The following is a 26,056-nucleotide window of genomic DNA, read 5'->3' as shown; positions in this document are numbered from 1 at the left end:
ACACACACACACTTGCCTCCTTAGACCTCTTCTGCGGCCTGTGTGGGCATGTAGATTGTGTTAGATCGACATCTTGCAGACTCTCCTATTAGTTTTGTTGCAGCTTATTGTTAAAGAGAGAGAAGTTACACCTCATTGTTATTGGCTCATGGAGTTTGGTGATATCAAATTAGCCAAAAATAAGTGAAAACATCTGCAAACTATGGATGCCCATTTCTGCCAATGTGATGAAAAAAAAAGTAATTATAATGACAAACTTATATAATAATAATAATAATAATAATAATAATAATAATAATGTACAATTATGGATGTGCAAACAACACACACACAGAAAAACAGAAATAAAAGGTGGAAGAAATAATTATTCAAAATAATCAGAAATGTTCACAATTATTATATTATTATTATTATTATTATTATTATTATTATTATTATTACTACTACTACAATTATAGTGTAACTAGTCTCTATATAAAATACATTTTGTGACATTTTGTGACATTATGTGCAGGCTTCTTCTTCCCCTTGTCTGGTCATATTTTTGGTGATCCAACAACTCTTACAAATGACAAATTGCAACAACATTTGAAAGCTCATCATATATAAAACAATAATTTATTATTTCTCTCATTTTACAAGACATCAAATTGTGTGGCTAACTAAGGATTTGTTACGCTGTTATTCTGTCCAATACATGAAACCCTAAGAAAGCAAAAGCGACTACAATGCGTGCTTTAACAAACACAGACATTTCAATTTCAACGTGAGAAACATCTTTCTCTAAAGACACGTACATACACAATGATATCACGTCATGACGTCCTCCACATTATTTAACAGATGGTACATCGCTGGTGGTATTAACTTTGGGAAATCAGCACCATTAGTGAGAAATTAAAACTAAAAAAGTGAATTTGTTACAAAAAAATTATTTTTTAATTTACAAAAGACGTTTTGAAAAGGATTACGTGTTCTAGCTTACAGGAAAATAGCATTGTTTCCATAAAAGCATTACGTATGCATAACAGTAAAAATACTGATAAGAGATATATAGTACGAACAAAATAATGTAAAATAGTGTAAATGCTGGCTGTTTATTTATGTATGGCACACGGTCTTTACACACTTTCAAAACCTTCCAAAAAAGTCACATATTGTGTCTTTGTTTCCAAAAAGTGTCAAAAGAGCAAGCACAAAGGTCGAAAAGGTTATTGAAAGAATTGGAAAAAAAGTTTCCAAAATCATCCTCATAGCCATGTCCCATTCATGTCGAGTCCAACCGTCGTTATAAAGACCTTCTCTTCACTGCGGTGGTGGAAAATGTTCGTCCAGGAAAGGCTTTCTTTATTTCCTATTTACAAAATGTTGCCACATTGAACGAGGCAGGAATCTCTACCCCAACTGGTAGTGTCCTATGTACAGTCCATCACACTGAGAGCAGGACTTAGACTGTGGTCACAGACAGAATTGAGTTGTAAACCCTTGTGCCATCTGGTGACTTGGTACCGTGGGTCAGCAGTTCCTGGATAGTCATCCAGTTGTCAAATATTTTCTTATTCCTCTTTTTCATCATCTTTTTGTGGCTGAGTTCGATGATGTTGGGTTCCTTTTTGTCCTCCGCGCCGGACTGCTCCTTCAGACAATCGGCTCGGCTCTGCTTCATGAACTCGCGGCGCTGCCTCTGCTCTTTGGCGCGAACTGCATGCTGCTTCCTCTCCTCCTTGCTCCAGTAGCGGCCCATCTTCAGCTCGCTTATGGCGTCGTCGTCCGTGGTCATGCCGCTGCGCTCCTCGTGAATGCGCAGCGCCCGCTCCCTCAGCAGCTTGTCACGGACGGGTCGCTTGGTGATATAACGTGTGCCGTCACTGCGGATCTTCACCTTCCATTCCATCTTTGGATCTAGGTCGCCGCCGCTGATGGGGTCCCGGCACATGCTGACAAGACTCATCTGGCTCTGGGCGTACTCCACAGCTGATTTCTGCTGAATCAGCTGCATGTAGCTCTGGTAGTGCTGGGCATGGGCGGGGATGTGGGCATGCTTGTACGGCGAATGCGGCTGGGAAAAGCTGGACTCTCCCATCTTCCTCTCCTTGCTCTCAGCCTGCTGAGAGCAAGGAGAGGTAGGCTGTAGGGCTGCATCTGGATCCTTGGAGGAGCTTCTGCTCCGGCTGGGCCCACTAGCTTCTTGTACAGGGGACTGGGGAGGTTTGAGGTTCCTGCCGTTGGAGCTGGTGGAGCCAGACGCCCCAGCCGGACCCTGATTCTCAGCTGCTCCTCGTCGGAGCGAGTTGTCTGGAGAAAGCTCCAACGTTAGAGGGGTGCTGCGACAGCTCTCGCCAGTGTTGTAGGCGCTGGAGCTGTCTTTGTCGGATTTCTCCGGCAGCTCTGTGATGTCCGAGAGCTCATGGCGCTGTGCGTCGATGCTGGTGTTGTAGTTGCGGAAGCCGCTGTTGTGGAGCATCCAGGACTCGCGGCACTGGTCCCTCAGCTGCTGCATCTTGTGAGCACGGACGATATTCAAGCACTCCAGCTCGATGGTGCGCAGCTCCTCGTTGAGCATCTCCAGCTCTTTGTCCACACCCTCTTGGTCCTGACTGCCCTGGTAGTACAAACCCTGGGCTCCACTGTTCCTCATCTGGCATTTCAGCTCCAGGAGCTCCCTGAAGCGCTCGCACTCGTCAGCCGGGATGCCCAGAAAGTCAGCGTCGGCGTAGTCTGCAGAGATGAACGATTCGCTGCTGAAGGGCAGGTCGGCGCTGCCGAGGGTGTCCTGGCTATAGGTGAGCTTCCTGCAGCTGCCCAGCGTGTTGGAGGCCGTGGTCTGGTCGTCACAGAGGTTCTCCTGCTCCGAGCTCTCATCGTTTCGCGTGCTCTCATCCGTGCGACCCACCCCGCTGTCCTTCTCGTGGTGGTTGGACAGCAGAGTGGCTGTGTCTGTGGTGCCTCCATCCTCCTCGTGCTTCTTCTGTAAAAACAGAAGACAGAAACACTCAGAAATAGAGCTGCATCTAAGGGGAAAGAAAAGGCCCTTTAACAAAGGCTTCATAAAGGTTTGGCAATGAGCATGTGCTTTGTCATATATTGCTGAGAAAAACTAAATTGCCAAAAACAGCTGTTACCTGCGGCAGAATTGGCTCGACCAAAGTAATCTATAGAACAACATATGTGTTTGTGCAGATTGATTGTGCTAGTTTACGTCTACCCGCTGTGAGTGTGTGTGTGTGTACCTGCTGCAGCATGCTGGCAGTGAACTGCATGGCCTGATGGTGCTGCTGCTCCAGCATGTCCATGTGGAGGTCATCCAGGAAGTCGTTCCTGTCATCATCCATCCAGCCCTCGTCCAGCTGAGAGGCAGTGGGGAGAAGAGACGCCTCATTAGAACTTTTACTCAAAAAGGTTGGAACATCTACCATTGAAAGTCTTACTGTTGTTTGTGGGAATTGCATTTGAATGACTTTATTTTTGGTTCCAAAAGTGATTAAAGGAGGTTTTAACATGAAATGTTTACCTGGATCTCTGGTCTGGCCACCAGCAGAGTGATGTTCTGGTTCCCCTCACTGGTCAGCAGCACTACAGCATCCTCTCGGTTCTGGATCTCAACACCATTGATCTTGGGAAATAAAAGGAAATATTGCAATATTGTTTGTACTCTTTAAATTTGTACATATATGCTTCATTTAACTCTAACCACCACTAGTTAAAGTTCTTAACATAGGTAAAGTATTGTTTTTGGTAACACTTTCTATGACTCCAAAGTATATAATGCATTATAAAGATACCAATAATGTGTTATAATCTGCTTAAAGTACTGCATAATTATAGTTATAAGCACTCATATTTATTCATAATGTTTTATAACAATAATCATAACACATAAAGCATTTTATAATGACTTTTAAGGTCAAGTATCATAATGCTTTATAATTGCTGGTCAGTCACTGACAAGGATCAAAGCGTATTATAACTCCCAGTTGTAAAACATTATAATACATTTATAATAATGAATTACCTATGAACTATTCTGAGGTATGCGAGATATGATACATTACAAGCTGGTTATAAGTCACTATACGTGGTCATTGTTTGCTTGAATTAAAGTGAAAAAATATAATTAAATCTAAATTGTCTAAATGTCAATGAGTGACCAGCAAAGCATTAAGATACTTATAAGTCATTATGAAATGCTTCATAATGTGCTACGATTATTGTTTCAAAGCTTTATGAATATTTATATGTGCTTATAACGATAATTATACAGTGCTATAGGCATGGAAACATAGAAAGGCATAGAAAGTCTTACCATGTTTTTCAATATTGTTCATATATATTATATATATTCATTTACAAGCAAGAAATTGAGTCCTATACATAAACTGAATATTAACGAAACAAGTGAAACTGCTGAGATTTCAGTGATTTTACCTGAATTATTTTGTCCCCTTCTCTAATTCTGCCGTCCATTGCAGCAATGCTGTTTGGATCAATCTAAAGAAGAAGGGAATAAAAGAGATTATTACTGATTTACTCTGTCAACTCTGGGATCAGATTTGACATTTCTGGTGAGTTACAGAGAACATCATCACCGCTGACAGTCCCAGCAGTCCCTGAGCTCCCCTTCACCACATACCTCACTTATGTAGATTCCAGCCTCATCCTCATCATCAGTCCTGTAACAGATCGTCAGGCCGAGCTTGTCTTGGATATTGGCTCGGTACAAATCCACTTCCTGGTGAGATAAATGCACAAATTAATATCCTTTTTTTTCAAGATTGAGTATAATATGGTTGTATATTTGTTCATGTTTTTCTGGACTGGATTGAATATACGGACTAGGAAATGGGATCATGGAGCAACAGAGATCCATCAATCACTGTAATGGATCTTTCAGCTGGACGCGGGGAAGCCATTGGCTTTCTTAGAGGCCCGCTGACAGAATGAGCGATGATGCAGTGGACTGCAGATGGGCAGAGTGCCGTTTTTCACTTGTCAACACCTGTAATCTCCCAGATACAGATAAAGATACGAACGGGGCTGTTCTTCGAGGGCAGAGGACAGGCTCTGCGAGGGTTAAACCCCCCAAAAAACGGAGCCACACCTGAATACCGAAGACTATTTTTTAAAGGAATAGTTTGACAATTTGGGAAATCCGCGAGAAAAACTACCCATTTTATAATCATGGCACTCAATATGACCTTACTGTACTTTGTGGAATTTTATCTGCTATTGTGTCACTAGAATATTTCTAAAGGGAACTTATAATGAGTCTAGTGGTACTGAATAGCAGGCCTACATATATAATGAACTTACTGTATTTCTAGCAATTTTTATCTACTTATCAATTTAATATGGTACTGTAATATTACAACGGGGAGTTTTATCCGATCATGCAGTGTAGTGAGTTTATAGAGACCATATTATTCCCATATAGTACATTTGTTAGTCTAAATACTTTTATACTTGAGCTGTTCTCAGTGGTAGTTACATAAAGGTAGCAATACTACAATAATAAAAAATACTCCAATTGGCGTAAATGTTGTATTCAAGTAAACGTATGCAAATATCATAAGAAGAATGTACTTAAGGGAATTGGGAATCTGAGGACACGGTTTACAAATCCGATCACACAGATTCACAGTTTTTTGAGGTAAGTTTCACTTGTGTTATAACTCGGCTTTGAACTTAGGAACGGCTGGTCAACTGGTTCCTGGAGTCTTGGCTTGTTGCCTGGCAACTGTACGGCATTGACAAGATGCCAGGCAAGGAAGAAAATTAACGTAAGTCTCAAAACTATTATTTTTAAACCTGCTGAAAAACAAAGCATTTCACTGAATTAGGCACATTTTCAACATGACTAACATTAGAAACATTATGAAGTCAGTGTAAACCGTCAACAATTCTGTTATCCTGAGTGTTGTAAAGAAATAAATAACAATAAGTTTTAACAATGTATCATAAACTGCTTAAAGCTAGTGTTTAATATCTATTTCATATTGCTGAGAAAACATCTCCTTCAAGTTTCCCCGTGTTTGTCTGCTGTGCATCTGCTGTTAGCCGCCCAGAGTTTCACCTTTCTGGTCTCAGCCTCATAGCTCCTTCGTATATATTATTAATATCAAGCAGTAGGTGGCTTGGGCTTAATTGGAGGGGGTGTCAGGGTCGGCGGAGGTCACTGAAGGAGCCCAACGGAGGCTTGATTGTGGCCTCATCATGGCCTCCTCCAGGCATTGTTAGCATGCATCATCAGATTCATCACTGCAGAGCTATTATCTGTGCCATCTAATTATCCACTAGCCGAGGAAGACTTATTAGGCCTTGTCACTAATAAGTAATGATGTCACCGTTGTGCATCTGCTGGAACAAACCAGCAACTCGATTCCTGTCTGGCCTACATGTGGAGAGAGAGTGCCCCATCAATAACGCTGATATATCGGGACTTGCGGCTAGCAAGGCCATTGGACTGGAGACACAGGGGCGACCTTGGGTCTACTTATGTAGCAATGATGCACTACTGTCTGAATGTAGATCTTCATTGAGAGGGGAGTAAGAGAAGTTGATGTTTACCTCGTATTCCAGCTCCTCACGCTCTATGTCCTGGTGTATGACCTCCAGGAAGTCATTGGGGTCAAAGTATGCATGTGGAGGATGCCTGAGAAAAGAAGAAAAGACGCACACATTTGGCAATAAGGATTTAATTTACCCCAGAGTTTGAAAGATTAAATGAGAAGGAGAGAAGAGGTAATAAGAAATAAATGTTGAAATCGCTCTTGAATCAGATATATTGAAGCTACATCCGGAGGGTAATCGCAAATTAACATGCAGTGATATTAATTTGACTCGGAAATCAATTAAAGGAATCACAATCACTCATTAAAGGGCAACTGCTGCCGCCACGGGGTGGAGAATGTAGCCTAACTCTCTGAGCTCCAGGGCGTGACAGCATGCACGCACACACACACACACAAGATTTCTTTGCAATTTGGGAATATGCAAATATGCATAAACCATCAATTTAATGCATCTGTGTGCCCTGGAGGAGCTGTCATCTCCAGTAAGTGACGGGACATTTTCCCTTCAAACTTCAGACACATCCTGCGTGATCACAGCTGTGTGGTCTGGAGAGGAAGATGAGGTATCGCGCTCCTAATTAACTATTAAGGTGAAAGGTCTGACTGTGTCTCTGAGAGTGAAGTGACCTTTTTAACATTGTTTTTCTGACACCAAAGACTTCCTGTATCGTCTCAAGTGGATTTAAATGATGGTGGTTAAAATGATTTTTTCACAAAGCAAGGCACCAGAGGACAGAATACCGCCCAGATAGATTTTGTTTGTGTAGATTTGGGCTCAAAATCAGAATCAAATTTAAGTCAGAAACGACTAAATTAAATTAAGCCTAAGTGAGTGTTCAGATCAAACCAATGCAAGAGGCTGTGCTGAAATACAATACAGAAGTGATGGTTTATGTAATAGTAGAGCTGCAAAAATGTATTAACTAATCTATTAGTCGAATGATAGAAAAATATATTAAGGTCATTCTTTCAGCGCGATTTCCTGATTTTTTCCTGTTTCACATCAAACGATTGTGATGTAAACAGTAGAGATACAGCATTCATGTTACAGTAAGAGCTGCATTGCGTCCAGGCAAAAGTTTAGCCAGCTTCAACAGTTTTGCTGCTTCAGCACATTCTCAAGGCCACATTTAAAAGAATGAGGCAGCTTTTCTTTCTTCCATGCATCGCTGTTGTCTGCTGCAGCCTTGTGGAGCCAATACATCGTGGCTACCTGAGCAATCATGAATGTCTATTGTCATGGAAGATACTATTTATGTGTTCTTTATCTAATGTCACATACTAGGAAAAAGTGGAGGAGGGCGTGTGTGTGTGCGTGTGTGTGTTTGTATATGTAGGGGCATGAATGAAAGGGTTTTAATTAACATTTTACATCATTTTAGATTTGTTTCTCTTGCTGTTGAAATGGGGTTAATCTTATCCAAAAAAAAATACATTTAGGTTATACAATTAAATTAACTTTTAAGAAATGTAATATTAAAGGTATGGGCCTGCATCTAACTGGTCTTAACAGTGTGTGTACAGGCCAAACAATGTAAGTCTGACCCAACATTGTTTTCTTCCCCACTCAGTGCTGTTTCCTGAAGTAAGAAAAAGGAAAATGAGAATAGGCAAGTTCCACTGTTCCCATAAAAACAGGTTAAAATGTGTATTTTGAAAGGCTTAACATACACTTCCAAAACCTTAATATAATATAGTTAGGACTCTCATAACAGAACAGCAGATGTGTTCTGTTGGCCATACCCCCATGTGTGTTACATTACTAGAACGCCCAGGAAGAGTTTTCCACAGTACATTAGGCCTCAAATAGACTCCATACATGGTGTGTGAAATATAGGCCTTGGTGTCATGTCCTACACCAAGGACAGATATGAATTGCTGGGGGAAAATAATGACTTATCGATACAGTATTTACGCCATCTACTCGTATTAGCAGGGTTTTCTCTCTAGTTTTTCATGAACTGAGTTGGTACTTACTCCTCTGGAAGCAGATACTCCTCCAGCTGCGTCATGGGGGGTGAGGAGGGAGACAGCTTTGTAAGGGCCATGATGTGTTGGAGGGTGATGTCTGTTTGGGTGCTGATGTCCGACACCTGGGAGTCACCAGCCTGGCCGGCCACTTTGGGATGCGGGGCTCGGCGCAGAACCTGGACCATGATGGGCTCCTTTGCGGTGCGGAAGGCCTCCACTGCCTGGTCGTGGGTGACCTTGGAGAGGTCCTTGCCATTGACCTGGAAGAGAACACAGAGAGAAACAAATCATCAACTTTTGTTAAGGATATTATATGGTTAGTTGATGGAGAAGACACAGGAAGGAAATAATTTGCTGTTGTGAGCTCTTCGACTGAAGAGGATATTCATTATTCCCCAATGATGTAATCATTATCTGAGATGATTAAGGCCTCACATGAAGCTCTGTTGGAGAGTTGACTCATTACTGCCTCAGCTCGTTTACAGGGTCAGAGTCAGACCAAGTGTAATAAGACCCTAATTAGGATGAGTCTCTCTTTAATTAGCCCTCATTTAGCTAAGTAATTTCTCAGCAGAGGATAAATTTGTCCTCCCATCAGAGACAGTGGCGTGGGTGCCGTGCGTTAACCTGAGATTGATTTGAGCAAAAGGCTGCGGCGTGTCATGGAGAAGATGCTAATTAAGTTGGGTTGAGCCACTTAAGGCCTCTGTTTGCTGATGGCAGACGAGCGCCGACCCTCTAAAGTCCCTGCTCTCAATGGAATGTGTCACCATTAAATAAAGAAGACTTAAGTCTGCACACAGATCTATGCTGTCCAAAATGTCAAGCTGAGCGCGGGGATTACATTTTGATTTTGCTTTTCAGTTCTCCAAAAAAGAAATACTGCGGGAGACGTACAAATACAAACCAAGCTTTAACCCAGTGACCTTAAGAGTCCCCCTGCAGCCGCCTGCGAGCATATTGCATCCTGGGTCATCACACTGGCCCTCTGATTTAATCAGGGTTTACACAGAGCTGCTGTTTCACTTTCAATCACCGCATCATACAGACTTTGCCGGTTTGTGATTCCTGGATGTGTGGAAAGCTTTGATAGGATCTCGGCCCGGGGCCCTTCTTATTTCACAGACTCGCTGCCTCCTCTTGCCAATCCAAGGCAGACACACACATGCTCAAAGCTTACTTTCTAGTTCAGTTGTAGATCATTAGGCGTGTCATGAATCTTTAGTGTCCCTTCTCACTCCTCCTGACATCTAACATAATGTAATGTAATGTAATCTAACATGCATGCAAGTCTGTGTTTGAGGATTCATTTTCTGATAAACACAGGGCTGGCTGGTCGGTGTGCCTGCCTTCTGGCTATAGCTGTCTCATTTGAATTCATGGCACACTTTGCAGACTTAACTGTTATGCTGCACATAAGGAGTAGCAGCGTTATTAAATCTCCTCCAGGGAATGAATTCCGTATATGCGCACAACCTGACTTTGACCCAGACAATGTAAGAGCTGAGTACATATTTCTATAAAGGAGTACATATAGAAACCAAACGCACTTGGCTTGTGTGTGTGTGTGTGTGAGTGTGAGTGTGTGCTGAAAGGAAGGACGAAGAAGGCAGGAAAAGGAGGAAATTTACTTAATGCAGAAGTCAGAAGAGGCTATGTGCCCACTAATAACCAGAGCAGATTAATGCTAATCCTGGGCCTGCAGGATAATTGGATCATCTCTGCGGATTTAAACTTCTACTTCTTCTACATCAAAAATTAATAGCTCATCTATTTGCAGTTTGCTCGGAGTAATTCGACATTGAGAAAATATCGTACCACGGAATACTAATGGAAGAAATCCTACTGAAAAAAACAAAAACAACCTTGAGATTTAAGACCACCGCTCCCTCTTGCGAAGAAAGAAACTGGCCTCGACTGTGAGCTGAAACAACCGATTCATCACAACATAAAAGAAGACATCTGAATTCCTATCTCCTGGTATCGGTAATAAGCTTTCCTAAAATCACACGAGACCTCACATCCTCAACCATCTTTGTCTCCCACAGCGAGCCACGATGTTGTACATCAGCTGAGGAAAACAAGCGCCTTTGTGCTTTATTCTCCCTGCATGCCGGCTCCAACAGTCAAACCTGGTTGCCAGGAATCCCGGGGCTACTTGAAGGCAGTGAACCAGAGACAAAGCCCTTAGCCCCCGTCTTGTTGGGCCCGGAGCATTCTGCCCCAGTGCTCTCTATGGGGAGGGGGGAGAGTCTCCTCCCAGCTGTGGAGGGGGTCCCACGACCTCCATTCACCATGCTCACCTCTGACACAGAGCGGCCCTTCGCAGCACACTGGGAAAAAACACACAACACTCTCCTGACACAATACACAATGCTCCACCACCACTGAGCTCTCCAACTATGCTGTGTTAACCCTGTACCTCAACACAGCCGCGGCTCAGCTGCTTGTGAAGAACACAAAACTCATGCTGATGCAGTAATGAGCCAAAGAAACCCGGCTTTAACAGTTTCGGTACTCTGAATATGGTGAACTCAGGATTCTTCAACCTGGACCCTATTTTCCCATGTTTTTGTGTCTAATTGAATAATGGAGACAACCATTTCTGAAAGTGGTGCAGTACTGAACAAAACAACGGGCTGAAATGTAGCGCATTAACAATGTACAGTGCTCGATTTTGCCACAGACAGGCTCAGATTGACAAGCTTCTGTCAACATTATGGAAAAAGGACCCTATGGAGAAATGGTTTTCTTTACCTTTCTGTTCCGTTTGTTATCATGTAATGTGACTTGTTGCTGAAAGACTACGGTGGAAACGGAAGGGAGAGTTGGAGAGAGGTGAGCTGGGAAGAGTCTGTTATGTTGGAGTACAGAAAGCATAGCTTAATGTTATCTAAAATATAACAAATAGACCAGATTAAGTAAAAGGAAAATAAAAACATCTTATTTCTATGTAGGGTCCTTTCCATAAAGCTGTCAGATACTTACAATAACAATCTTAGCCTATCAGTGGCAAAAACAAGCACTTTTATTGTACATTTTATTGTGCAGATTTTTTCGCGACTGCAGCGCTTTCGCTTCATACTGGACCCATTTAAAAAATGGTTGTCCCCATTAGTAACAAAAACAGGGAAAATAGGGTCTAGGTTGAAAAATACAGATGTTACCCTTTAACTAATCTAAGGATAGATTTACCTTTGCAATTGCCAAACACTTAAGCAGCTGTTCATGTTGACACAATATCAACACACAATGATGACTGACACGCAGAAATTACTCTGTCAACCTCTGGTGCATCCTCTGAGAGTTCTCTGTTAAATCCATTTTACCCTACTTAAAGGAATATCAGGTTGAAATCGTCTGTGTGTACATGGTTGGTGAGGAATTTACACAGCTGTAGCTTTTGTTATTCACGGTCTATTTTCTTTAATTATATTAATATATAAATATATAATATAAATATCACATTTGACGTCTAAAGCAACAGTGGAATTGGGAACCTGGATCCCTGGTTTAGGCTGCTTCAGAGCACACCAGGATCCTTCATTTTTCATGGGATATCTATGCCAGTATTGAGCCTTCTGGGTGATGATGAGGGGCAACAGGGGTGAGCCCTGGGGCGGTATCTTCCACGGAACTCAAATCAAGCTAGTTTGAGGTGCTGGTGTGTGTGTGTGTGTGTGTGTGTGTGTGTGTGTGTGTGTGTGTGTGTGTGTGTGTGTGTGTGTGTGTATTCAGTGATTGCTAACCTGCTGCCAAAGATGCTTATCTGCCAGGCAGAGAGCTCAATCTCTTTCATTATCATCTTTGTATTATGGTAGATAGGGTGCCTCAGCTTTTCATTTATTCCTTATTTAATCAGGTAGTCTCATTGACATTCAGCTTCTTATTCATGAGATGCGTGATTACAAAAAATAAACACTAATATCAGTCTAAGTTCAAATAAAATAGAAGTGACCGTTTGCCAAGCCCTGCCCCCCTCTTAGTTGCTATTGCTATGCCTGTCAAGTTTCTGTTCTTATAACCAAATATACTGTTTACAATGACGGCAGTTCTACCACTAAGGATTACTAGTTCAATGTTTTAAACAAGTCCTTTATTTCAGACAGAGGAAGACAAAATCAGACTTTACCAGCTTACTGAGCTAAGGTTGGCTCCATGAGTAGGTGAAAACGCTGTCCACAGTTAACTTTTTAATACTTCCAGTCCACTTGTTTTAAAATATGTAAAAGGGTCATAAAATATGCACTTGATAGCTTCATATACAGTAGGATATGATACTTTAGCTTACATACTTGGTCAAGCAACACAGAGGTCAGATTCATCCTTCATCGTTTGTATTTTAATAGAGCATGTTTCACTTTTAATATTACAGGAGAAAAGGCTTTTAAGATAGGACTTGTGTGTTGTGAGCTAGAGTAACACCAGGGTTGCTGGAGCATAGCGTCCAGGACCAGTTTCCACACAGGGGGGCAATAGAACACAGTGGATGTGCTTTCATGAACAGGGCTTTTTATGTAACCTGTAATCCCACAACACAATGTAGTATGAAATACCCCTTGGCCTTGGAAGGAGTGCTAGTTTACCACTCTAGGTAGTACGGTAGCAAGACATGCTAACATGTGTTGCAGTACCGCGGTTAGCCACTGGGACAAATTGGCAGCAAGGCTGAGTGGCGTCTGTGTATCCAGCTCAATTAATACATGCAAGGGGGGGAATACAAAGCTTGACAGACCTGCTGAGACTAGTTACAGTTGCTAAGCTATGATTGGACGATTACTGTTTGGGGGAGGGGTTACGCAAACAGGCAATCATAATTAACGTGTGTAATTATAACAATCAATGAAATACGGGGACATAAATAATAAAAGAAATATTAGCAAACATGAATACAGTCTGCTAAAAAGTAATAAAAAAATTGACAGGGACAAAACTACGATCAAAAAAGCCACTTTGTCAGCAACACCCCCCTGTTCTAATCATTATCATATAAAAAAGCCTTAGTAGGATATTAAGTCAATTCACTGCCTATGTTGTATAACATTAGGCTTTGATACGACCATTCAATCACCACCTAATCCTTTAATAAAGAGGAGAAGAACATCATTAAAGAGCCAGTGTTTCTGTTCCTTAGGGAGCAGTGAGGTGAACAGAGTGGAAACTCTGCCAGTAAGAGCCGGGCAGAGGAAACCCTGGGAACTTCACTCTATAGACAAGCATTTTAAAGAGCCGGGGCGCTCGACTCCTCTTTCTGCTCCAATACACATCTTAGACAAATTCTTCAAAGTCTGTATTTCAGAACAGAGAGGAGCGCTGACGTGATCGAGAGTATGAAGACTTGAAGGCTTATTTTCTGGGAGCCTATATAACATTTGAGTGGCAGTCTGAATGTGGGTCATTCCACAGCTAATCCCTCTTTTATTTTACTTTTAACCATTTTCATAAGAAAGAAATAACATTCAAGGACCAGCCAATGATTTCTCAGTGTGTGTGTGTGTGTGTGTGTGTGTGTGTGTGTGTGTGTGTGTGTGTGTGTGTGTGTGTGTGTGTGTGTGTGTGTGTGTGTGTGTGTGGATGCGCCCACTTCCAAATGTGTCTTGCAATGTGCACACGTTCTTTTAACTGACTGGACAGGATACTCTCCAAGGTGTGAGGCTTGAAAACACAGCAGACTTTATTTGCCACAGTGTGCGAGTTTACTGAGGATTACAGAACAAACAGCTAAAAACTTAATGCTGACTGAAAGAGACTGTTTACTACTAATCAGATTTAAGCATGTGGCATTGTGTTATCCACAGCTGATCACTTCTGCTTCTTCTCTGTTGTCTAATGAGCCTAATGGAAGGTGTAATGTGAGTCTCAGGAAACTGCTGAACTTTACTTGACTTGGAATAACTTTTTTTATTTATTTTTTTAACTTTTAAGCCCCTTAACAATTACCAGTTTCATCCATTGTGTTTTTGAATAAGCTCCAAAAATAATAAATCTTAAATGGAAGATTTTTGCTTTCAGAGGGATTTATTAGTAAAGCACACCAGCAGTAACCTGATATCGTTTGTACAAAAACAGTGACTCTGGTATAAACTCTGCAAAAACCTTGAATTGAAAGCAGACAGTATTCCAAAGTTAACTGAAACATCTTGAATGAGAATACAATATATCAAAAAAGGTGCCAGGTGTTGCATTTTACACCGGTTTTAAATGTTATCAAAGCTTCATTCGTGACATTAACATTCAAAATCAACATTCGAATGCTTTCTTTTCTCCATTCTTTGTGTTGAAACCCATTATTTCTGCAAAGTTGCAGATGAAGATTAGACTACACTAATATTATCAGTTTTATACTATTTGGAGAAATAGATTCCAGTGGTCGCTGAGAAGGATTGTTTTCGACTTGTGTGAACCAAACATCTCCAATAACAGCGAGCGAGTGTTGTTAAATCGAAATGTATGGAAACAACAGTTTCCTCTCCTCCTTGCCGCACACAACGGGAGGCACGCACCTCTATTAACGGGGCGGTCTAGCAGCTTCTTTAATTATGTTCATAGAACCACAATTACAGAAAATCTATTTTATTTCCATATTTTTAAGGGTGATGACATCATAAAATATCACAACGGACATTTAAAGCTTCATTCGAAACCTTGATAGAAGTTTCGAATGTAATTTTCTTTAATTTGGTACAGCCCTTACTATCAATATGATGCTTCAGACTGGGTAAATGGGCAAACTGCACCTACCCGTTTAAAACACGGCATTAACGTTGTGAAGTGAAACAAAAATACTTGATTAGGGTTAGGGAAAAATCAGTTTGGGTTAAAATAAGTATGTTACGTAACTTAAGTAATGTATACAGTTAGATTACGTACAATACGTTAATTACCTTACGCACGTAACTTAACTTTTTAAGATTTACCAACGGCTGAAAATAAAGTCTCCTTTAAATGCTACCCAGCTCTCACAGACTAATAGATAACGTGCAGCATCTCAAGGCTACCTGAAGGAGGCTGGAGGAGATTTTCTGGCCAGCTGGAGAACATCATTATCTGCCCTTCAGCACAGACATAAGTACAGGGGTATAAAGTTTAATTGAGGGTGGAGTTCCTGGGGACTCGGCAAACAGGCCGAAACCCAGGGTGGTGTCGTGCTTCAGTAGCACCGTTATCTCACTGCACTACCCCGGGCTTCCCTTCTCTGTCCAGCCTCAGCAGCTCCAGACACACACACACACACACACACACACACACACACACACACACACACACACACACACACACACACACACACACACACACACACACACACACACGTATGGACCCTCACAATAAACATACACACCTATTCCCTGTAAGGAATCGCATTGAGCTCTATGACAGGGCCAAGTCTTTTTGTTCAAGTCAGCAAAAGTCATGTTTGCTCCGACAGCGATCAAACAGAGCTACACAGAGATACACTCCGGAGGAAGAGGGGGAGCCGACAAGAGTTACGCATCAATCATGCACAAGAAAACAACAAAATAAATCTTGATATCTAATCTCCACGGAAGGATCACAGCTCCTTCTATGTAGATGGCAGACGTTTAAATCACGCTGTTACTGACACGTAATGCCAGACTATGAATCAGAAGAGGAGCTCCTGGGTAACACACCGCTGGGAGAGGCTCCCTTTTACAGCCTGGTAATGGGACATCCCGGCTAATCATCCTTAATAGGTCAAATGTGACTGCTCGTAGGCCACAAGGGCCACACATGTTTTATTCACTACGGGGTGTATACAACACACAAATGAAGCACTAACAAGGTGGATATTATTGCTAATTATATAATCAGCAAACTCTCAATCATGTACCTTCTGTGACAATCAAGGTAATGCACCGCTGCTCTTGTAAAACAACAGCTAATTGATGCACATTAAGAGCACTGTACAACAGGAAACAAATCTCTTTTCAAGCCTCTTTGTAAGAACTAAGTCATCTGTACAGCACACAGCCAGGTCTCCTAAAAATGATGTTCCCATAAAACTTAACTGCATATCAATTACGTTCCGAGGGAAATACATTTTCGTCCTGGATTACGTTGGTATTTGACTTATCACAAATATGTTTCCAATCAGTCCTCGAGAGTCTGCCTAGGCAGGAGTTCAGCATGGATCAAACAGCGGACTTTTACCCAGGACACCACTGTTCATGTCCCGTGTGAAATCAAAAGTCAATGTTGACAAAGCCTATTTAGCCAATGCACAGCAAATGTAATAATCTGGCACTATCCTAAATAGTGTTTTTCCTGCAGGAGCACCTGAGAGTCTTGTCATCCACGCATTTATAAACAGCTTTAGTTTGCAATCTAGGACTCATGGGACGTGATAATTAGGATTGATATCCATGAGTATAGTGACACTGAGCCATTAGTTATCATTTGTCCATGATATATTGAGAGACATATATATGTGGTGGGGGTGGGTGATATGGGTAAACTCTTAACATTCTTATGAACTACTACATCAATTATACGTTTCCATATGCTCACTTAAAGTTTGGTTTGCACACCCCTGCTGATGGTGTTGTCCTGCTGTATTGTCGGGACGTTGTTATATTATCTGTTGTACCTGTGATCCCTCTTTGTCTGAGATCTGACGGTGAGTTCAGGGCTCCTGTGAGTGCTCCCCGTGGCAGCCGGCCACCTGCTCCAGTGTTTAACAGATGTGACGGCACACCAGGGCTGATCTTAGCCGTTATTAAAAACACACAGTGTCAGGCTCCGGTGGCCGCGCTCGGAGCTGGTGAACCCTGCTTTGTCTCCGAACGCAGTCTGTGTCAAGCCTCATTACAGGGGCTGGGGCCGAACTGCATCTTTGGAAGATCCTCTTTTCTGGCAACTGCTTTGATGACAGTGGGGGCAGAGGATTTGAAGGGATGACGGTCTGTCTTGTATAAATATTTCCATCTAATTTCTCTGTCCGTTTGGTCCAGAAGACGTCACACTGAGACCATCTGGTGCTGTGAAAACTTGGCTTCTTGAGCTGAGCATGACATCTTTGTAGCCTTCAAGTCAGAAATAAGGCTAATTAAGCACTTGGAAAGCTTCAGATAAGAAATGTTCAAGCGGGCTCATTTGTAAACTCATATTGCTCAGCAGATCAATCAGTTTTGGGTTAAAGGCCCTGACAGACCGCGCAGACGGTCGGACAATGTCTGAGCACCTGTCACCGCAGTTTTTTGCGGTGTGTTCTGCAGTCGGTTTCCCTTTTCTAATGACGAATACAGACTACTGCCGCCTGCTGGTATGGAGAGTTATTTCCTCTCACGCAGAATGTATGTACTAGTTGGCTGGGTTTGTTCAAGTTTGACTTCTTGCCCAAGACTCAGGTGACGTGAGGGGACACAACAGTCGGCCTCCGTGGCCACTAGCTCTTTGATATCTATTTGGTATTTCTTGGCCTTAAGATGCAGAGCAGGGAACAGAGAGAAATCGACAGAGAGAGAGAGAGAGAGAGAGAGAGAGAGAGGCTGATACAGAGACCTTAGACAGCAAAGGACTTAGCAGACAAACAATAGTCCAGATCAGTTCAGCGTGGTTTAGCCAGCTTGTGCTGAGGCTCTAATTAAGCTTTGGGTCTTGTAAGAGCCGCAGCACGGCGCCACAGCCATTACAGAGCGCTTCTGGAGAGATTAAGAGCCCTAGGACTGTCAAACAGAGTTTCCAAGGCCTCTACCTTAAAGTCCCTGACAAAAGCAGCTGAGCTTACATCTCCACATGGTGCTTACCTTTAGCTTTGAAGAAAGGACCGAGGGGTTCGCTGCTGTCAGAAGGGTCAAGTTTAAAAGGGAGCGCTGAGCTCGCCACAGCTCAGGCCTTTAATGATCATAACAAAAAGGAAAAACGCTTATCTAAAACGCCATGTCGGCTGCTATTCAGAGACCTTAGCATTGTTTGATCTCCAGCATGGCTCTTTTGACGCCTTTTGTGCAAATCGAGAAAATAATTTATGCTGATATTGGAGCTCTTAATTAATTCTATCCAAACAGACTAAAGTTACAAAGTCACACAACCATTTATAATCCGGCCAGGATTGATAAAATGCCTTCAGGTAAAAAAATGATGTGCAGTCTGTTGACTTTTATTAAACGGTGTAAAAGAATATTTTTCATGCTTCCAACATGGGAGTTAGGAGCTAAGGTGTTTAATGAACTGGAAAGATTTCAAGTGTTCGTGTATTATTAAATCCTCAGAGAGATGAAGGGGAGCGCAGAGTGGGCGCTGTGCCAGGCTCACTGAACAAGAGGATCTGCCTGTATTATCAGTAAGGAGAAGACCTCCCAGAATCCCCCCAGAGGCACAAGCTAAGGATGTGCTAACACAAGTTTCATTCACCACCATCTGTACCATGGAAAGGCACAAAAATGGTTAATACAGTTAACGCAAAGAAAAGGATTATGTGCGAGTCCTGTGGCCATGACCAGAGAAAGCCCGCTTTACGCCACTCATGACGAACCAGCGCTAATGTGCGATAGTAAATGAGCACTCAGTCATCATACTGCCTGATGACAGAGCTGTTTAACGTCTCTCAGATCAATACTCAAGTTACAAGTCCTTGAGGGTAGGTCTGAGTCAAGTCGTAGCAAATGTGAAATGCAAGCCTTTTACTGCAGCTGGTCATGACTGTTACTACAATAACGCAGCACTGGGTTGAGTTGACTATGAACATTTTCCTTTCAGAGTGTTTTGCACTCATAGCTGAGACCAATCACTCCAATGCAGTGTGAAAAACCTACAGAGAATATAAAGGTTGTGCACCATACCACAAGTCCTTGGTGAATACAGGCATGACCCGTCGGCCATCATTAACCAGTGCTAGTAGTTGTACATTATGAATGCAGCTTGTAGTCAGACATATGTAATGATTGAACAAAGAGTGTCAGAGAGTTTGACTAGTTGCATCTGCATTGTTGTATAATTGGCCAAACACCATGAAAAACTCACGCTTTGTCATAGTTCTGGTTATATATAGCTCCTAGTTGTACTATTACTGTAATTCAGTCACTATTTGGGTTAAAGGCAAATAATTACACAGGCAAGATGTTGCTTTGGAACTTTACTAGGTCAAAACTGATCAAGATCTTGCTTTTAAGACTCAAGTGAGTCAAATCTCACAGCATTAAGTGTACAGTCTACAGAGTATCAAAAACATTCAAACATGAACTGTGCTTCTCTACACCTGACTGACAAGAGAAACACTATACCTTTCAGTTCTCGGCTAAGGGTTTTCTTAGAAAATGAAAGGTAGAAAAGAAGAGCTGCAACAACTGTTCAATTTATTGATTAGTTGAACGATAGAAAAATAATTCCAACTATTTTGACAATCAATTCATTGTTACCTCCGCCAACGATGTTATGTTGTTGGTTTGGTTCATAATTAATCAATTACGCGAGAAAAAACTAATCGGCAGATGATTGGATGATCATTGAATAATCGTTAGTTGCAGACATTAAGAAAAGATTTTACAAGGTGGATTTTCTTCCATGACTCTTCCAAGAGCATCACTATCATCAACCTTTTTAAAATAGAATATACATTCACAGTGCATCAGAAATAATCAGTGTTAACTCTGCTGTCGTGTGGGGCCGGGAGGAGCTTGGCTTGTCTGAGGGCAACATGACAAAGGTCATGTTAACCTCAGCACACTGACTCTCTACAGAGCCACAGTGGCAGACGGAGTAACTGACAAAAGTAAAGACTGCTGTGATACAGACAGGAGAGGGTGACCGGCAAACCCAGGAGAACTGACAGGCACGATGACACTGTGACAGCAGAACAAAACAAGTGACAGACCTCTTCCATACACCATGTTTTTGCTGTTATTAGTAGTCTGTTGGGGGTTGAGGAGTGGAGGGCTTTCTGACCCCAAAATCAGTACCCATAATTCATTTCTTATGCCACAACACAACACCCGTCTTTTCTTTTGAGACAAGCAAAAACCTTTTGGTTTTCTTTGGTGACTTGATCAAAGCCAAACTATTTCCAGGCGCGATGTCAGACTCCCCCTGTTATCTTCCCCTGACGAGAGGGAGAATAATGAGCGAGATCCACAGAGAGCTTGATCATTACGTTCATTTAAAGCAGCCACTAGCCACCCGGCACCCTGTGCAGTAAATAAAGATGTAATTTGGTGTGATTGGAGGATAACACTTGGCTGGGGTCCATTATGGATGAAAAGAACAAGGAACAAAAAGCAGATTTGAGCGTGGTACAGAAACCGGTCCTCAAAAGATGTGCAACACAGGCTGTCAGTCGTACATTGTCTGCTGTAAAGATGTTTTCCGTCATTAGACCGGACTGCCACTTTAATCCAAACACTCTGAGATGAATAAACCAGCACTCTGAGTGAGGTGTCTCAATTAAAGCTGACGGCGCAGCAAAGCCAAAAAAGAACAGAGAATGGCTACATGCTGTAGGTTTTGTTCTGGGTCAACACAGCAAAAGATATACCCACTTTCTCTCCACTGAAGGAATATATAATAATTCAGTGAGCCGAGTCATTAATACTTCAATATCAAAAATCTTCCTTTATATGCTACAATCTTCAATCAATATTGAGAACAGAGCAGGAGAACGTGGGTTCACTCAGTTCATTTGACAGCAGAGACAATTCAGACAGAAAGGTTGAAGATGGTTCATTGCTTTGAGATTTTGAACAATGTCTGGGGAAATTCGCTCAAGCTAAAATTGCATTTGATTATTAACAAGTCCATCAAGAAATAAAACCTTGAAAACCAAACAGGGTTTACTTATCCTTTCAAAAATAAATCAAATACCTTAAAGCAAGAATGTATTTGGAATTTCAGGAAATGGGGAAACTCATTTTCATCGTCCCTTTATCTGTCAATTATTATAAAAAGGTCCATGTGGATGTTTTGAGATTGTTTACTTTTGTCTGACCAAAATTCCAAAATTCAAGATATTCGATTGATAACAATACAAAACAAAGACAGTAGTAAATAAATCTTCACATTTGAGAAGCTCGAACAAGAAAAGGTTTGTTATTTTTGCTTGATAAGTGTTAATTAATCATCTAATCAACTAATTGTTTCAGCACTAATCAGGGTGGTGCCAAAGTATTGTTTAAAAGACACTTAAAATAAAGAAAGAACCTGCTCTGTGAAAACATTCTCCCCGTGTGTTAATGGTGTATCTTTAACACGCCCGCTCTATTTTCTTTGGAGGAAAAGAAAAGTGCAAAACAAGCACTAGTGTGTTAAATATAAACTTTTTAAAAAGTCAAACAGGGGTTAAAGCCGGAAAAGCTCTGACTCAGCATTCAGTTGACAATAAGGAGGTGGGCAGTGATCGGCACACACACTAGCAGACACATTGAGAGAGCTGTCACCTCTTCATCACCCCCCCCACTTCTTTAAGCACAGCGCGCCACCTCTCGCTGACCCCTGTGGCCAGAGTTCAGGCTGCTCAGCTGCAGAAGGAGCTCCAGCCCACAACAACTCCGCTGCACTTACCACTCGGCCACTGACCCCAGAGACATGAGCGGAGCAAAGTCACAATAAAATACTAAAACTGACAGCTGAAACAGCAAAAAATACAATAAAACAAGCTAAAAAGAGTGTGACAACTCTTTGTGAGGTTTAAAGAGGCTTGGTCACAGTACCTGGCAGACTTCATAGAGTAGTTTATATTGCTCCTCAGGCTTCTGCAGGGTACAGAGGCTGCATCCCATGGTGGAGGAGATCACACCATCCAAGCTCTCCCTCCAGCCACTCAGGACAGGAAGAGAGTGGAAGCAGATATCTTCTTCTTCTTCTTCTTCTTCTCCTCTCTGAACTGACTCTCTTGACTTCCCCCCTGCTTGTGGCTGTATCTCTCCCGGCTCAGCCTCGTCTCGCTCTCTCTCTCACACACTCTCCCCCCCCTCCTCGCCTCACATGCTCCCTCCCTCTCCAGCTCTCTACAGCCTTATGCTGAGTTTACGGGAGGCCAGTGCCAGGGCTCGCCTAATATACACCCCCTCATGTTTATTAAGCGGCCGCTCATTAATTATTCATGAGGGGGGCGAACTCATGAATGGAGTTTGCCAATAAGGCCGAGATGAAATCTTCTTAATTAATAAGTATCATTAGATCTATTGTGCTGAAACAAGTTATGTCTCCCAAGAGGCTCCCAAATCTTGTTTGTTAACAGTTCCAGACATTTAATTTGAAATCCAAAGTGTGACAAGACATTCATCTACGACAACGGATTAGAGGAATACTTCACCTCCAAAATCATTTGTATATCAATTACTCATCACATGTTACCTTATATTCTTGAAAGGAAATCCTTTTTTCTTGCACATCCTACTATTTTAAAAACACTTCTGCGGAAAAAGTCTCACGGACGGACGAGTAGCACGCCTGTGCAAGCGTAAGACTGTTTGTAAGTGGATGTTTTGGGATTTTTTCTTCAATTCATCAAAACTTTTCTGTTTCTGGATTCTTCATTCACCGTGGAGGCATGCGAGAAAAACAAAGTTTTATTCAAGAAGTCAAGGTAACACAGGGTGAGTAATAGAGATACGAATCATCATTTAAGGGAAGAAGTGTTCCTTTAGGCACTAAATATTTGTGCTCCGTCTGCAGCTTTGTTACAGCATACCCTTTCCGTGCCCCAGTTGAATTAGCACTTGGTGACCTCTGGTATACGAATCCAGCAGAAAGAGACACTGAGCATTCTTTCATCATGTATGTCTCTCCAAATACATAGACCCAAAGCCGGGGAAAACAAATAAACCAGATACATATTTATGCTGGCGCTCTCCAGTGCAGTCGGACAAACTCTTACCCAGCGGAGCATCTAATGCGTGGTGTCATACAGCACAGTTCTCTCGGTTCTTCTCGCTGCCCATCGCACAGACAACAAGTATGGCTCCATAAGCCAGACCTGGCATCTGTCCTGCTGTTTGATCTGGTGCCACACAGCCAACCAAAGATACATGTCCATTTGGAAAGAAGGGCAACAATGCTGTTGCTGGTTACTATCTGTTGGTTTGTGAGGGTCATAGATGGCTTCCATTTTCCATTTCTAAAGGCAGAAGATGCAGCCGGAGTGCGAGAGACTATTTGACCCGATGGTGTCTTTGTTCACCCCTTCACAATTAAATCTCACTCTCGTTGCGAAATAGAAAAAAGATTGGTTCAATTAAGTCCATGCTGGTGCTAAGCCACATACCTGGATAGGTTTCATGGCAGGAGGGGGGATGGTCATGAGGGAGAAAGCCCTGCCTGCTGGTGATAGTGGTGTTTCCTCCTGCCAGATGTGTCCACTGATCCCTATCTATCAGCACTTCCACACTTCCTGCGCCTCTCATAGATTAAGGCATAATTAGTGAGGCTCGAAGGTTTCCAGTCAAATGTCAAAGCAAATTTTATGTTAATTTTTTTCAAATGCCACAGAAAAAAAAAAAGTTATATCAGGAACACAAAGCACAATGAAAGCTGTTATATGGCGTCGACTAATGAATTAGCCATATTTTATACTCCACCAGTCCTGTACATTGGTGTGACAGTATGTACAGCATTTCTGGAAAGTCTTTGGCTACAAACACTGCTACTTTGTTAAATGCACTGACACAGGCTGTTATAGCATAATTTATGTATTGGCAAAACTCCTGCCTTAGGAAAGTTTTGGTATTATACTTTATCAGAATTTGTATTTGTATTCAACTTCCCCAATTCTTAATTTACATAAAAACACTTTGGCTAATGAGATTGCACTTTCCCATTTAATCTCTATATTTGTATTCTGAGCAACAGCTATTACCCAAAGGCTGTCTTCAAATACATTCTCATCTCTTTCCCACAACTATAACCACACAGAATACTAGACAATCAGGGAAAAAAAGAGAGCGATCCTTCAGGCAGAAGAAGATGGTGACCAAAATAATTGCCTCGGGCCAATTGTGAAGGTATCTGTGTGAACTAAACAATCATTAATAATTACTGCAGGCTTTGCTTGTCTGGATGCTAGGATCAAAATTTCATCCAGAGTACCATGAAAAACTAATTCTACGCTGACATCCGCTGTACTTTTGCTGCCCCTGGGCTGGGATCAGTGGAGAGTTTTAGCCGGCGCTCTTGCCCAGCTAATCTTTCTTTCACACTGAGATTATCCCATTCACAAAGTCAAAACGCAGACAGCGCTCTGATATGAACAACTGCACTAAAGGGTATGTTGGAGAAGAAATGTGCGTATTAATGAATGGTCAGCAGCAGTAGAATATGGAGGAGAGAAGTCAACTGAGGACATGTTCAACCACAGAGTGTCGGCACACTGGCCATCATTGTGCTCAAAGATTTAATTTTGTCTGTGCTGATTAAAATTTTTGCCCTCAATGGTGACAAAATCTTTCTCCTCTTCTTGTGTTGTGGTTTGATCTGTGGGCTCGGGAGAGAGACGCACACACTTCAGCTTTCATTCATTACAGGTCTAGACGGTGACACAGTGTCGGAGGTTCCTATCTCAGCGAGAGCGAGACCAAACGATAATAATGTCATGCGTTTGTTATGAAAAACATCAACATTTGTGTTTTTCTTTTATAGAGACAAGAGGTCTATAGGTTACTACATCCCCTCCCAATTAGCAATGTGGTGCTTGGATCCTGTGCATCTGATCTATGCTTGGTTGGGTCATTCATATTCATAGAGGCCGCCTGGTGTTGTTTCGGCGTCCCACTGGGCCCAGTTTAAGAGTCATGGCTTTAACTAGAGCCACAGTGGGACCAGGTGGCGATGGCTGCCGCGTGCACCATCCCTGTGTGGTTTACAACTCTCTAATGCATCGTCTTCCCATTCTCTGAGCTCTTCACATTGTGAAATTGTCCATTTTTTAAATCAGAGAGAATATGGCGTCTACATGCAAAGATGACAGTTACTACATGGGCTGCAAATAATCACTAGTTTCATTATCTTTTTTGATTAATTGTTTTGATCAAAAAAGTACTTTTAATTGTTTGTTAAGTTAACAGTCCAAACATAACAGCCCACATATATTTAATCTATAATGATATAAAATAGAGAAGCTGGAACTAGCAACAATGATTATTACCTCCGCCAAGGACGTTATTTTTTCAGTTCAGTTTGTTTGTTTGTCAGTGGGATTTCCAACTGGGTGGAAGGGTGTAGCATGGGCCAATGAAGAACATTTGCAGTGGATTGGTCGTGGCGGAGGACTGTGCTCTCCGAGGGCCCTTTCAGTTGATCAATTGCTTAAATGACTAAACAAATAGTTCGATATTTTGGGAAATATGCTTACACACTTTATTACTGAAAGATATATGAGAAGATTTATATGGCTCTGATGTTTGTATCATGAATATAAAGCTGGAGAAGCCGGTTAACTTAGCTTAGCATAAAGACTGGACCCAGGGGATACAGCTAGCCTGCCTCTGTCAGCACCGCTAAAGCTCACTAATTAACATCTCAATTATCTCAAGTTTCTGCTTCTCAAACTGATGCATAAACAATTTACCATT

At 42.0% G+C, this 26,056-nt stretch overlaps 1 protein-coding gene across 3 annotated transcripts in view; it reads right to left on the bottom strand.

Annotated features, from left to right (window-relative positions):
* Positions 1-591: 591 nt before the first annotated feature.
* The window catches only part of pdzrn3b (PDZ domain containing RING finger 3b), a 96,404-nt gene continuing 70,939 nt past the window's right edge, over positions 592-26,056 (bottom strand). For 2 of the 3 annotated variants that reach the window (XM_029431902.1, XM_029431903.1), the window contains 7 exons: positions 8,547-8,800; positions 6,565-6,649; positions 4,631-4,729; positions 4,426-4,488; positions 3,512-3,613; positions 3,231-3,347; positions 592-2,968 (listed from right to left, as the gene is read on the bottom strand). In XM_029431902.1, coding sequence (XP_029287762.1) covers positions 1,448-2,968; positions 3,231-3,347; positions 3,512-3,613; positions 4,426-4,488; positions 4,631-4,729; positions 6,565-6,649; positions 8,547-8,800 — 2,241 coding nt within the window. In that variant the 3' untranslated portion in view covers positions 592-1,447. Of the gene's footprint in view, positions 2,969-3,230; positions 3,348-3,511; positions 3,614-4,425; positions 4,489-4,630; positions 4,730-6,564; positions 6,650-8,546; positions 8,801-22,198; positions 22,450-26,056 lie in introns of those variants that run through there. The other variant, XM_029431904.1, reaches the window with a different exon arrangement.

The sequence above is a fragment of the Cottoperca gobio genome, chromosome 5, assembly GCF_900634415.1.
Source record: "Cottoperca gobio chromosome 5, fCotGob3.1, whole genome shotgun sequence".
Classification (NCBI taxonomy): domain Eukaryota; kingdom Metazoa; phylum Chordata; class Actinopteri; order Perciformes; family Bovichtidae; genus Cottoperca; species Cottoperca gobio.
This window is presented reverse-complemented; position numbering and strand designations above follow the sequence as displayed.